At 41.3% G+C, this 15,441-nt stretch overlaps 1 protein-coding gene across 2 annotated transcripts in view; it reads left to right on the forward strand.

Moving 5' to 3' along the window:
- The window catches only part of HECTD2 (HECT domain E3 ubiquitin protein ligase 2), a 72,888-nt gene that overhangs the window by 18,982 nt on the left and 38,465 nt on the right, over positions 1-15,441 (forward strand). Inside the window, exon 2 of one of the 2 annotated variants that reach the window (XM_060404612.1) lies at positions 9,481-9,616. The exons of the other annotated variant lie outside the window; for it this stretch is intronic. Coding sequence (XP_060260595.1) covers positions 9,535-9,616 — 82 coding nt within the window. The 5' untranslated portion in view covers positions 9,481-9,534. The remainder of the gene's footprint in view (positions 1-9,480; positions 9,617-15,441) is intronic. 2 annotated transcript variants of the gene reach the window in all.

Raw genomic sequence — 15,441 nt, forward strand, 5'->3', positions numbered from 1 at the left:
TGGAATGAACATGTACACACTGCTCCTTGGTAACCAATATGGACCTACTTATAGCACAGAGAACTCTGCTCAGTGTTATGTGGCAGCCTGGATAGGAGGGGATTTGAGGGGAGAATGGATACATGTGTCTGTATGGCTGAGTCCCTTTCATGTATACCTGAAACTGTCACAATATTGTTAACTGGCTATGCTCCAACATAAAATTAAAAAAAATTTTTTAAGTAGATTTTAATTATTCAGCATTGTTCTGCTAGGTCTGGTTAGTCAATACAATTTTTAAAAAAGCTCTATAAATATTTATAGAAAGGAGCAAAATCATTATATTTACGGAGAAGGCAATGGCAACCCACTCCAGTACTCTTGCCTGGAAAATCCCATGGATGGAGGAGCCGGGTAGGCTGCAGTCCATGGGGTCGCTAAGACACGACGCTAAGGCATGACTGAGCGACTTCACTTTCACTTACCTAGAGTAAGAGAATGATACATAAAATTCATGAATAAGAAAGTTTGGTTAGGGAGCCTGACACAATAAAAATATATAAAAATTAAGTAGATTTCCTTTATTTGAGCACTAACCAATTAGAAGACTTGATGGAAAATATATGAAATATTTAGAAATAAACCAAAGGGAAAGTGCGTAAAACCTATACAAAGTAAACCTGTAAAGTTTGATCAAAAGACTAAAAGAGGATTTTGATGGGAAATCTGAAATATCGTAGAGATATCAGCTACACCAATTTGTTCTCTAACATTTGATGAATTTTTCAACAGTGTTTTTGGGAGAAAACTTAAGAAAATGATGCATGCTCTATTTGATCTATATGAATAAAGAAGAGGATATAAGAAAAAGTAGCGAAGGAGCCCATTCCTTTGTCGTAACATATATTATAAAGCTGCACCAGCGATACTACCGAGATAGTCAAATAGGTGGAAATGGATCAGTAAAACATATTGTATATACAGGATGCTAAATTACTTTAAAAAATAGATTTATGGAAACTTTCCAACTTTTGGAAAATAGTAACTTTAGATTTTTTAAAACTACAAACGTACTAGAAGAAAGCACAGGAAGTTGTTTTTATAGTAAATTTTTGGCACGATGACAACGCCAACAGCCATAAAACAAACAAACAAAATCAATGTTTGCAGGATAAGAAAATTTAAAACTTCTGTAGAAATTTTGTAAGATCATAAACTAAGATGTCATAGTCAGTGAAAAATAAATTCTTGTGTCATAGAGATCATTAATAGATCAGAAAAATGAACATTCCAGGAGGGGGGGAAAAAAAAGGTAAAGGGTATGAACAGACCAATCCAAAAAGGAAATATGAACAATTAATACACATGTGAAAGGAGGCTCAGTCTCACTAGTATTAAAGAAGTACAGATTAAAACAAGAAGTTAACATCTCCCTACCTAGTGGCAGAGAAAAAAGGCATATGTATCTGTGGTCTTGTCTGTGGAGTGTGAAAATTGGCACTTTTATTGCGTAGAAGGCTTAGAAATTGATACAGCTTTTTTGGAGAGCAAATTATTTGACATATATTCAAATTTTAACATATTCATATACTTACTGACCCAGTATTCCATTTCTAGGAATTTATTCTAAGGAAATAATATGTGTTGAAAGATACATGGAAAGAATGTTTACAGTAGATATATTTGAAAGCTATCTGAATAAACTGGTTGACTAAATTGTGATAATCCATATTATAAATACCATGCATCCATTAAGAGAAATATGACGTGTATAAATTTTCTAGGAGAAATACAATACATTGTCAAATGAAAAATGCAAGTTACACATTAGTTGGTAGAGTATGACTCCAGTTTTTTTAAGTGTGGGTAATCCTTTTAGGCTTCTTTGAGCAGATACAGAGGTATGGAAGGATGACCACCAACCTGTCTGTGGTTTCCTCAGAAAAGTAGGGTTGGCTGGATATTACTAATATGTTCTGTTTCTTTATATAACTCTATATATTTTTTAATCACAGGAATCATACATTACTTGCACAATTTTAAGCGCCCCTTACCCTGTAACGAAACAAATCGGCAAAGGTTTAAATGTCCCTCACACCTGAACAAAACAAAACAAACCTCAAAATGTTTAAGGACCTTGTTCCTGCTAAATTGCCTGTGCCCATAAGCTACAGTCCATGGGGTCACAAAGAGTCAGACACAACTGAGCGACTGAGCTAAACTGAACTGATAAGCTGCACATGGCAGAAATTATTCTTGGACATATTTTCTGTTGACACTCCAAGGGATTGCTAGACCTATTCTGCACTCTTACCAGTTAGTATTTATATTATCTCATTTATCAACCTTTGTCCCTGATAACTGCGTTCTTCTTTCATTTATATATATACACACAAACATTTCACCACCTCAGTCTTACTCTAAGGAGGCACCAGTGCTCATATGTCACAGTCCCACAACAAAACAAATTTATAATTGTGATTCCATTATAGATAAAATTATAGAAATAAAGAAAGTGAGCCTATTCGATGGGGGAGAGAAATTGAGAGAGATGATTTCTATTTTAGACCTTAGCTAGATAGTAACTGTAACTTATTTGAGTAATATTTATGATTTAAGGGAAACTTTCATATGATTTTTTTTTTGAGCATCATAGCAATCACATAAAATATATACTAAATTTGCTACGATGTAGTTTTCTGTTGATGCTTAACAAATTATCACAAACCAAAAGACTCAAAAGGGTACTTCCTTCATGACTCAACGGTAAAGAGTCTGCCTGCCAGTGCAGGAGACCCAGCTTCAATCCCTGGGTCAGAAAGATGCCTTGGAGAAGAAAGTGGCAACCCACTCCAGGATTCTTGCCTGGGAAATCCCATGGACAGAGGAGCCTGGAGGGCTACAGTCCAGTCCATGGGGTTGCAAAAGAGTTGGACATGACTTAGCGACTAAACAACAATAACAATGACTTAAAAATACCACCACGTATTAGCTCACAGCTCTTTTAAGTCAGATCTTGGTGAGTGTGGCTGAGTTTTCTACTCACGGTCTCAGCGTGGAGGCTGGGCTGGATTCTGGGCAAGAATCTTCAGGTTGCTGGCAGAACTTATTTGCAGTTATAACACTGAGGTCCCATCTCCTCACTGACTGTCACCCAGGGCTGCTCACGGGCTCCCAGAGGCTGCTCACGGGCTCCCTGGCTGTCTCCCAGCCTTCTTTTTCAGGGCTGGCAGGAGGATCCCTTGTGTCAAATCCCGTTCATGCTTTCAGTGTCTCTGACTTTGTCTTCTGCAACCAATGGGAGAAAACCCTCTGCTTGTAAAGGTCTCATGTTATAAGGTTTTGCCTTCCTGGATGAATCTCCCTGGATTAGGAAAAGACAGAGGAACCAGAGATCAAATTGCCAGCATCTGTTGGATCATAGGAAAAAGCAAGGGAATTCAAACAAATCATCTAGTCCTGCTTCATTGATTACACTAAAGCCTTTGACTGTGTGGATCACAACAAACTGGAAAAGTCTCAAAGAGATAGGAATACCAAACCACCTTACCTGTTTCCTGAGAAGCCTGTATGCAGGACAAGATGCAACAGTTAGAACCAGACATGAAGCAATGGACTGGCTCTAAATGGGGAAAGGAGTACATCAAGGCCATATATTGTCACCCTGATAATATGACTTATATGCAGAGTGCATCGTGTGACATGCTGGGCTGGATTAATCACAAGCTGGAATCAAGATTGTCGGGAGAAATATCAACAACATCACATATGTAGATGATACCATTTTAATGGGAGAGAGTGAAGAAAAACTAAAGAGCCTCTTGATGAAAGCGAATGAGGAGAGTGAAAAATCTGGTTTAAAACTCAACATTCAAAACGCTAAGATCACGGCATCTGGTCCCATCACCTCATGGCAAATAGGAGGGGAAAAAGTGGAAATAATGACAGATTTTATATTCTTGGGCTCCCAAAATCACTGGAGTTGGTGGTTGCAGCCATGAAATTAAAAGACACTTGCTCTGTGGAAGAAATGCTATGACAAACCTAGACAGTGTATTAAAAAGCAGAGACGTCACTTTGCCAACAAAGGTCTGTATTGTCAAAGCTGTGGTTTTTCCAGTAGTCATCTATGGATGTGAGAGTTGGACCCTAAAGAAGGCTGAGCACTGAAGAATTGATGCTTTTGAACTGTGGTGCTGGAAAAGACTCTTGAGCATCTCTTGGACAGCAGGGAGATCAAACCAGTCCATCCTACAGGAAATCAACTTTGAATATTCACTGAAGGACTTCTGCTGAACCTGAAGCTCCAAGTCTTTGGCCACCTGAGGGGCAACAGAGCATCAGATGGTTGGATGACATCACTGACTCAATGGACGTTAAGTTTGAGCAAACTCCAGGAGATAGTGAAGGACAGGAAAGCCTGGTGTGCTGTACTTCTTGGGGTCGCAGAGTCAAACATGACTTAGTGACTGAACAACAACACAGTTAGTAATCTTAATTAGGTCTGCACACTCCCTTTGGTCATGAAATGTGATCCACCAGGTGGCTGAGAATCCTGAGGCCCTCTTAAATCTCTGCTTATAACATACATTTAATAAGTAAAAACAGGAGCTCAGACAGGGTAAGTGACTTGGCCATGGTCAGGCTGCTAAGTGACAGACCTGCAGTTCGATCCCACATTTTCTGACAACAAAACTCTTGTTCTGACAGATAGAGGAAACTCCTGATTGACTTGTTTCTCTTGTCTGATTAATCATATGACATTAATCACACAACTCTAATTACATCATCTCTAATACTCCCTAAAGCTTCCAAAATTAAATACAAATTTTTTACCTTGACACGCAAGGATGTTCATAATATGACAGCTTTTCAACGTGATCGCCCTCCTTTCTCCTCCATACAACTTACATTTCATCTGCTCTCCTGGATGCCTCATACCTGCTCACTGCAGAGTTTTTGCAGTTTGTTCCCGCTGCCTCGGAATGCACTCTTCCCTCCTCTCCAGCTGGCAGATCCTGTCTGTTCTTCAGTGCTGCCTTTTTACTGAACCCTTGCTGATTCTCCCTAACCGTTGTCATTCTTCCCTTCTTACAATATAGGTGTTTCTTTTTTCTTACCTATTTTAGTCTCAATCTTGCGTAGTATCATTTGTGTACTTTAATCTCCTAGACTGTATGTTTCATGAGGGAATAAATACCTTTGTAACCCCTGCAGAGCCTAAGGGCAGTTCCCTTGTCCATCAGGGGGTCTTAGCAAGTATTTATTGCATGGAGTGAAACAAGAGACAGCTTGGGATGGGAAAGTGGGTGCACTCAAGCAGTAACAACAGGAGCCACGCCAGCAGCTTTACTGCGTGCCTCTTGCATGTTGGACGCAGGTCTCAGCACTGAACATACACAGACACATGTAGGTCCTGCAGCAGCCTCTTATGTATCAGTCAGTCAGTCACGTCTGACTGTTTGCGACCCCATGGACTGTAGCCCACCAGGCTCTTCTGTTCTTGAAATTCTCTAGGCAAGAATACTGGAGTGGGTAGACATTCCCTTCTCCAGGGGATCTTCCTGACCCAGGGATCGAACCCAGGTCTCCTGCACTGTCAGCAGGTTTTTTACCATCCGAGCCTCCAGCCTAAGATTGGAATTATTTTCCCAGGCCAAGGGTAGGGAAACTTAAGCCACAGGGAGTTGTAAGTGCCTTGCCCTGTGTGAATTTTTATAACTAATGAAAGAGACAGAAAAGGAAAAGTGAGTTTAAAAGGAGAGCTGGTAAAAGGAAATAAGCCCTGAAGGAAGTCAAAGAACCAGGTTGTGCCCTGACTTGAAAATTCAAGGGAAAAGAGAATTTGAAGGAGAGGATTTAGTCAGTGGTGCCACTGTTGAGAGAGCACAAGATGAGTGAGTGCTGAGGCAGAGCTAAGGATTTGTTGGTCAGTGTGCTTTTTGGTGACTCTGAGAACCATTTCAGTAGGATAGTTAGCAGGAGAATTCAGGTTGTAAAAAATTAAGGTATAGGTTAACAGTAAGGTATAGGTTAACAGTAAGGAGGCTTCCCTGGTGGCTCAGACGGTAAAGCATCTGCCTACAATGTGGGAGACCCAGGTTCGATCCCTGGGTTGGGAAGATCCTCTAGAGAAGGAAATGGCAACCCACTCCAGTACTCTTGCCTGGAAAATCCCATGGATGGAGGAGCCTGGTAGGCTACAATCTGTGGGGTCGCAAAGAGTCGGACGTGACTGAGCAACTTCACTTCACCTCTAACAGTAAGGATCTAGGGGCAGTGTAGACAGCCTTTAGAGTAGCTTGAACTGAAACGAAGAAAGAACAGTGGAATCTTGCAGGATAGTGTGATCAAACAAAAAGATGTGAGGCAGGGAGAGGGTGAAGTTTCAGTAGAAACGCAAGCTAATAAAATGCACAGAGAACAGAGCAGTGGTGAAAGGATAGGCTCGAGGAAGAGGCAGAAGGTTTCAGGGGTTGGCTCCAGCAAGGAGAGAAGGGCACTTCTTGCTCAGACTGTGGACTTGAAGGAAGGGAGGAGGTAGGAGAAGCAAGCAGGAAACTCGCTCGCTCTTGCCCTGAATTCAGTCATCTTCTTGGAAAACGTGTTAGTCTTCTAAGGCTGCTGTAACAAAGCACCACATACATGGTGGCTTACAGCAACAGAAATTCATTCTCTCCTGGTTCTGGGGGCTAGGGGTCTAAAACCCAAGTGTTGGCTGCACTGGTTCATTTAGAAGGTTCTGAGGAAGAAACTGTCCCGCTCCTCTCTCGTACCTTCTGCCGCTTGTCAGCAATTCTTGATACGCCTTGACTTGCACGTGTCTTCGTGCTGACCTCTGCCTCTGTCTTCACGTGGCCTTCTCCCCTGTGTATCTTTCTGTGCCCGGGTTTCTCTCTTCTTGCAAAGGCATCAGTCACTGGATTAGGGCCCACCCCAATCCAATACGACCTCATCTTAATTGGATTATATCTGCAAAGACCTTATTTCCAAACAAAGTCACATTAACAGCTCCCGGGGGGTTAGGACCTCACCATATCTATTTGGCAGACACAGTTCAGCCCACAACAGAGGGTTAGGAACCTTATAAACACTGAATTACCTGCTAAGGAGAATGACAGGGAGTCAAAAAGAAGCAACGCATAGCCATGACTTTCTTTGGACTGTTTGTTCAAATTCCTTTGCTTTTGATTCCCACTGATTCCTCTATTCCATTCTTTCTATACCACTACTATCTTGACCTCTGAACCCCGCTTGCCAGCTTGGTGCCCACACCTGCCTGCCTCCTCCCTGGGTGCATGTATTGATTCGGAATATGGTCCACATATCTGGGCTCCCACCACTTGGCCCTCTCGTCTGTTCCATTCTCATGGAATCTGCACTCAGCCCCACCATGATCTTGGAGTGTATATATATCTTTATATCACCCTGCGGGAATAGACCTCTTAGCGGACTTCCTTTTCTGTGTTGGAACTGCTGGCGCTGACTTCTCGTAACCGTTCTGTCTGGGTGCCGCTTGAATTCAGGCGTGACATGAAGTTCATATGTCAGGGCTGCTGCAAAAGAACTCTTTTATTGAGTGGGAAGTTAGACCAAGTCTTCCAAATGTAAGCATGTTTATAATTCCTTGATCTTTTGCAAAGCCTCTCTTGCCAATAAGATTGTTTCCTCAAAGATGCCTCATTCTTGGCAGTTATTCCAGTTTCCTCTCTCTCGTGGGACCCATGCTGGGTATTCTCTTAACAGCTTGTCTCCCCGTCTGATCTTCAAGTGGTATTAGAGAAGCTGCAAAAGCCCAGCGTGGGTTTACCTAACAGCCCAGGGATGCCTCGCTTCCCTGCGGATCACGTGACTAGGTATGCCTTTCGAGTTGGCTGTCCTTTTAAAGATCAGAGCAGTGTGGGAGTTTTACCTACTATAACAGCTGCCGGGGATGATACATCTTCAGAGAAACAATATAAGTGGCAAGTAACGGGGGACAGGGTGAGCGCTACGTCCTCTCTTACTCTTTTGTACCTTCTTTTCTACCGTGATTATGCTCCTGTCAGATTATTTTAAGACATCTTTAAACAGCACAGGCCATCTCTGAAAGAAGGGAAGTAATTCCTCTCCATGCCTTTTCAAATGCCTTTGCACTCTCGGTTATTTCAGGAAAAGCTGATATGAACCCTGACGGCGCCCAGGGGCGCTGGGCCTCTCCCCGCTCAGTCCGCTTTCTGAGTTGGCTCTAGATGAACCATGAGGTGCCACAGTGAACTGTGTGGTCTTTACCTGGAGAAGTGTGTCCCATGTTCCGTGCTGCTCCAGGAGCCCAGGGAAGGACAGAGTGGTCTCAGCTCAGAGGGTGCTGGGTCTGTGAGTGGTGGGGTGCTGTGAGCTGTGTGCAGGTGGGTGCCACAGAGTTTTCACAGCCTCTCCCAGAGCAGTTTTAGAGGCAGACAGGGAAATGCACTGTGAGAAGAAACCCAGCACAGGACTTGGCATCTGGGGAGAGAAAAGGGCTCACAATAGCTGCTGTAAGATTTCTGCCTTAAAAAAAGTATCTCCAAGTACTTCCCTGGTGGCTCAGACGGCAAAGCGTCTGCCTCCAATGCAGGAAACCCAGGTTCAATTCCTGGGTCGGGAGGATCCCCTGGAGAAGGAAATGGCAACCCACTCCAGTACTCTTGCCTGGAAAATCCCTTGAATGGAGGATCCTGGTGGACAGAGGATCCTGGTAGGGTACAGTCCATGGGGTCGCAAAGAGTTGGACATGACTGAGCGACTTCGCTTTCACTTTCAGGGGCTCAGGTGACCGCATCTCCAGGATTCCTGGGAGAATGAATTGATTTGGGGCTAAATCTCCAAGATCCTTTTCTAGGTCAGAGTGACTCCCCTTGGACCTACTTTTTCTTAACCACGCCTGTGGGAGCGATTTATCTGTCAAGAACTTAAGAGTACCTTGCTGCACTGAATTATTGATTCATCTGTCTCTTGACCAGTCTGTAAACTCTTTAAGCTTTTTTTGTGGGGAGAGGGAAAGGGCTCATCTAATTTTTAAAATTATAGTTAATTTTTTGAATGGCCAGCACACTTATGTGTTTCAAAAATCAAAATTATAAAGATAGGTGTGTTTTAGATGTCTCACTTTCACTTTTGTATTCTTGCCTGTGTTTTTATGCAAATGAAAGCAAATATAAATATACATGCCGATTTTCCACTTTATCTCAAAAAGTAACTGCCTACATATTACCTAGCACTTGTTATTTCTGTTGTTGTTAATGTATCCTGGATATCTTTCTGTATCAGTGCATAAAGAGCTTCCTTACTCTTTTTTTATGTTCCTTTATATTGGACTTACCAAGATGCTATTAAAATCAATAAATTGTTTATTTTGTCTCTTGCGTGAATGGCTCTGAACATGTACCGCTTGTTCCCCTGCGGCTTATCTGTAGGATATTCTTAGAAGTGAAATTGTTGGGTTCAGGAGTAAACTCATTTACAGTTTCTGTATATCCCCAGGATCCAGTGTCCATGGTACTCAGAGTCTTTACTCAACAAATAATTTGAGGAAATATGTGCGAAGAACTTTTTCTGGGTTTCTGGCCAGTTCATCCTGAAATCTGTCTCAGCTACAGTTCTCTAATGTATGTCCAGGGTAAGACATTTATGCTATTAGAGGTAACCTTGTATAAAAAGAGCTTTTGAGTATTTTACAAGCAGCCTGGGTGGCTCAAATGGTAAAGCGTCTGCCCACAATGAAGGAGACCCGGGTTCGATCCCTGGGTTGGGAAGATCCTCTGGAGAAGGAAATGGCAACCCACTCCAATACTCTTGCCTGGAAAATCCCATGGATGGAGGAGCGTGGTAGGCTACAGTCGATGGGGTCGCAAAGAGTCGGACATGACTGAGCAACTTCACTTTTGAATATTTTTATGACTAGACCCAAAAAAAGAACGTTTTATGTATGCTTCTGCTGAAGCTTTACAAACACACACACTGTTGAACTTAGTAAGAAAGTACATCTCCGAACACCAATGAATATGTCACTTTTATTTGGCTCTGATGACTCTCTGAGTCAGAGTGGGTTCTTTTCCCCGTCTTTCTTCTTTTCTCTCTCCTGCCTTCAATTTTATTTTCTGCCAAATGTTCAGAAAAGTCATCCTATAGACAAAGATGTAAACACCACCTGTTATGACTAACTCACTCTGGTCTCTCCCTGTTTCCACGGCTTGCCACTACTGAAGTAGTCAGAAGCAGTGCAGAGTACTGAACCAGTAGAGGGAGCCTTCAAGTTGTAACTCACTTATTACCTGCCCAGCACTCGCACGTGGTCAATTAGGATATTAAGTATGAACTGTGTCTTTGAGTTTGCTATTGCTGTGCTTGGCTGTTCAGTTGTGTCCAACTTTTTGCGACACCGTGGACCGTAGCCTGCCAGACTCCTCTGTGCATGAGGATTCTCCAAGCAAGAATACTGGAGTGGATTGCCATGTTCTTCTCCAGGGGATCTTCCTGACCCAGGAATCAAACCAGGGTTTCGTGCATTGCAGGCGGATGCTTTACCAGATGAGCTACCAGGCAATGACTTGTCATTTGGGACCTTAGACATTAAACCTAGACCTGATGGCCCTTCATTAGCTCGTCTATAGACTGAGGAAATGGGGCATTATGAGTGGCAGAATATCTGCTACACCTGAGGTTTTTTATTTAAAGGGTTAGTTTTCCAAGATACTGATCTTGTTTGATCCTTGTTGAGTTTTGTTTTTGACATTTCATGGTTTACTACCTCCTGCTGCTGCTGCTGCTGCTAAGTCGCTTCAGTCATGTCTGACTCTGTGCGACCCCATAGACGGCAACCCATCAGGCTCCCCCGTCCCTGGGATTCTCCAGGCAAGAACACTGGAGTGGGTTGCCATTTCCTTCTCCAATGCATGAAAGTGAAAAGTGAAAGTGAAGTCGCTCAGTCGTGTCCGACCCTCAGCGACCCCATGGACTGCAGCTTTCCAGGCTCCTCCGTCCATGGGATTTTCCAGGCAAGAGTACTGGAGTGGGGTGCCATTGCCTTCTCCATACTTCCATGTAAATTTAGGCTTCATTTTTGCCACTTGTCTTTATACATGATAGAAAGATTGGCTTTATTCTGTAATGTCATACAGCGTCACTTCTGCCACATTTTTCATCAGCAGGGAGCCCCTAAGTCTGGGCTATATTCAAAGGGAGAATTAGACTCCATCCTTTGATGGGAGGAATATCAAAGAATTTATGGACCTATTTTAGAACTACCACATCATGTGAACATAAGGTGTATATCCGGGGGGCGGGGGGGACAGGTCTTTCGAGGCTTATTTCAGAACTTTCTCCTTTACCCTGTTGTAAGACAGAAACTTATAACTAAAATCAGGTGTTTAGATGACATATGAATGTTAAATTTCCAAGCTCCTTCAATTTTTTCTTTTATAGGTCATTACATTATGTTCTATAATAGAGAATTTTTACCTTTTCAGTTGGTTTATAAGTCCTATCCATTTTGTTCTTAAAAGTTTTAGAGATGGGAATTAGAAATTATTGAACCAGTGCTTTTCAAACCTTTTTTTTTTTTTTAAATTTTCAGAGTAAACACCTTTTGAAAAACAATCTTTCTTAGAGCATCAGTGTATTAAGCTGAGAAAAGCTTAGTTTCCCTGAGTGGACACAGCACCATTCCCCTGAGGTGGCCCTTGGAGTTCTTCTTAGGATCCTTGGGAATGATCAGCTTAGGCCATCTCTTTCATTTTATAAGATCACACCCAAGACCCAAGGAGTTTGAATGATTTGTCTAAGGTTATGAAAGTTAGTAACCCAGCCAGCAACAGGACCTCGGCTTTTGTTTCCAAGACTGGTGCTTTTTCCATTACTTATTACTTACTTACTTGCAAATTATTTGGGATAATTTAGGGTATAGCGTTTTGCATCAGTGTGTCACCAGCAGCACGCCGGTACATCATTGTTTGCTTTCCTGCAACAGGGGGATAAGGATCGGAGACCCGGTTCTCTTATTGAATGCCTAACCTGCATAGAGACTCCTGTTGCTTTCGATGCTGTTCTTGTTACCTGTGCTGACTGACTAGAAGCTGCCTTCAGTCTCCTAACCATGTGGCCAGTTTACAGTGTCAGTCATCACCTCGGTGATGGGGCCGTGGAAAGCTACATATTACTGGTCTCCAGCCAGAGTCAGCCCATGATAGCTTCTTCAAAACAGTGAGCTGGTAAATTTTGGCTAATAATCTCATGCCCTTATATGTGGTTATATTATGATCCTCACATTTTTAAAAATACACTACCAACCCCCACCATAACCCTTACTCTTCTCACATGGCATCAAGTATTTTACTTAATGTTTCTAAGCAACCAACTAAAATTGGCAACGGTATATTAAAAGAAAGGGAAAATGATTACTGCTTATCAGTTTAGCACAGAGTGTTCCCATGTATTGGCTGAATGAAACCTAAAGGACAGGTTCACTGATAAGTGTATATTGTGACTTTTTCCTGTGTATTATGATATCCTGTATTGCAGAGAAAGCTGTAGATGATAGAACAAGATTTGCTGTTCTATTTATAATATCAGTTTGAGATTTAATTAATCCTTCTTCACCACCGTTATTGATTTTCTCTTTTGAGTTAGGTTTTAATAACCATCTGCGAGAGCAGGCTGGAAGCCTGTCTCTGGAAACAATGCCTTGATATTCAGGGACATGAGAGCAGCTGTGAGCTGTTATCCTTCCTTTCCTAATAGCTGAATGTCACATCCTGTAGTTTGGCTTTCATTCACTAATGTGAGCAAAGGACTCTGCCTTTCTTTGTGACTCAAGTCCCATTAACATAGTACGTTAGCATTCTGCACTACTCTTCAGCCCAAGTTACCTTCCAAACTAAAAATAAATTCCATCTGGGCCTCTGGTTCTAACCTCATCCTCTAATCCTCTCGGCTTTGGCATTACGATTTCTCTTATGTAAGAATCTCCCCACTCTCAATCTTTGCCAAAATCCAGTTCTCTTACTAACTAAAATTTCTCTCTTCCACCTCAGCGTGATATTAATAAAAATGAGTGGGTATAAAAATGTGTATATATGCTCTGTGAGTGAATAAGTTAATTTATATGTGAATGAGCCTGTTTGTATCTAATAGTGGGTGTTTATAGCCAGGTTGAGAAAGGTATGTGGGAAGGGATAGGAAAGGGTAAGCCTGGTGAAGAGGAAGAGAAACTGTAGAGGAGCCTCAAAAAGTAATAATAAAACGAGACTGGTATTGGAGAGAGGTTCTTTTCTGCAGCTTTCTTTCCCTTTAATAATGATTGCCAAACATAACACCTAACAAATCATTTACAGAGCTATCTAATTTTACTAACTGATGAACTTCTGTCTGATTTGTGCTTAAAGTACAAATTGTTAGAAATTAGATATTTCCATATTTAATAAAGGGTATAAAACTAAATTGTAGAATTGAATTAAAGAAGGTTAATCATCTGTTTTATTCACTATATTATCACTGTCTTTGTTCTCTCTAAATCACTGAACTGTGTTCCTCAATGTGATCCTCAGACTTGCGTGTTAGAAATGCAGATTCTTGGGCCCTACCCCAGACCTACTGAATCACAAACTGTGAGGGGGCCCAGTAATTTTTGTTTTAGTTCAATGGGGTCTTCAGGTGATTCTGATGTACAGTAAAGTTCAAAAATTATTCCTCTTGAGTATAAGAAATAGCAGTTCTGTGCTGTCTTCTAATGTGAAAAGTTTATTTTAAAAGATATTCTAAATTTGAAGTCAGTGAGATATCCAAAGATAATGCTTGATTGGGAGAGTGAATAAGGAAGGAAGGAAGGAAGAACCTTACAGCTATGTTACTGCTGTGATGATTGTGTTCTCTTAGTTGAAATATATTCTGACTACATTACAGTAATGGAATTACATTTCGTTATTGTAGAATTTAGAATCTACAGAATATTAATCTATTGGTTTGTAAGTATTAATGCTTAACAAAATATAGTAACCAAAGTAAAATGCTTAGTAGGTGGATTCAGCAGCAGAATGGAAGGGACAGGAATTAATGAGCTGGAATATAATGAAGTCGCTCAGTCGTGTCCAACTCTTTGCGACCCCATGAACTGTAGCCCACCAGGCTCCTCCATCCATGGGATTTTCCAGGCAAGAGTGCTGGAGTGGATTGCCATTTCCTTCTCCAGAGGATCTTCCCAACCCAGGAATCGAACCCGGGTCTCCGGCATTGCAGGCAGACGCTTTACCGTCTGAGCCACCAGGGAAGCCCAATATAGAACAGCGGAAATCACCCAGTCTGAACAATAAAGAGAAAATAGATTGGATAGAAAAAAATGAATCGTCTCAGAGACCTGTGGGACTGTAACAAAAGATAGTACATTCTTGTCATTGGAGTCTTAGGAGAGAAAGAAGAGGGTAGGCTGGAAAAGTACTCAAAAAATAGTTGAGAACTTCCCACACTTGGCAAGAGACATGAACCTCTAGGTTCAGGAAGCTGAGCAAATCTCATACAGGGTAAGCCCAAAGAGCTCCTCATCAAGTCATAGCATAATTAGACTTCTAAAAACTAAAGACAACAGCAACAAAATATTAGAAAGTGGCCATAGAAACATGATACCTATAACTGATAGGGGGAAATCTTTCAAATAACAACTTCTTATCAGTAACCATAGAGGCCAGAAGGAAGTGGCTGAGAGAACTGCCAACCCAGAATCATGCATCCTATACCCAGAATCCTGTGGTCAGGAATGGAGAGGATATTAGGACATTCCCAGATGAAGGGAAAAAAAAAACAGAATTTGTTGCCAGTAGATGGTCTAAAAGAATGTATTACAAGGTTCCCTGAACAGAAGGGAAACAATGAAAGAAGCAATGTTGAACTCAAGAAGGAACATGATAAGCAAAAAATACAACAGGCTTTCTGTTTGGATTATTTTTCTTTTTCTCAATGATTTTTGGGAAATATCTCTAGGTGCTCATCTTTTGTTTTTGTATGTATTTCAGATTTTCTCTCCAACTTGTAACTTACATTTTTTAAATTCACGGTATCTTTGGTGATCAGAAGTTTTTAATTTTAATTTTAAGTCAAAAGTATCAATTTGCTTACAGTGGTACTTTTTGGTTCCACCTATAAAAAAAACTTCTTTGTCCCAAAAGCAGAAGGATTCTCCTATTCCTAATTTATACAGTATGTGATAGGAATTCAACTTCCTATTTTCCCCATGTGGTTAATCATATTTTCAAATTCTTTGTTTCTTCCAATGATCTACCATATATTTCATATATTGAACTTTTATGTATGGATGGATATGATTCTGGGTTCTCTATTCCATTGGTTAACTTATCTAATCCTATGTTAGTAAAACTCTGTTTTGGTTACTATAACTTCAAAAAATGTTTGCGGGTGGAGCAAGGTCCCTTCTTCTTACTCCTGTTTCTTTGGAAA

Source organism: Ovis aries, chromosome 22 (assembly GCF_016772045.2).
Source record: "Ovis aries strain OAR_USU_Benz2616 breed Rambouillet chromosome 22, ARS-UI_Ramb_v3.0, whole genome shotgun sequence".
Classification (NCBI taxonomy): domain Eukaryota; kingdom Metazoa; phylum Chordata; class Mammalia; order Artiodactyla; family Bovidae; genus Ovis; species Ovis aries.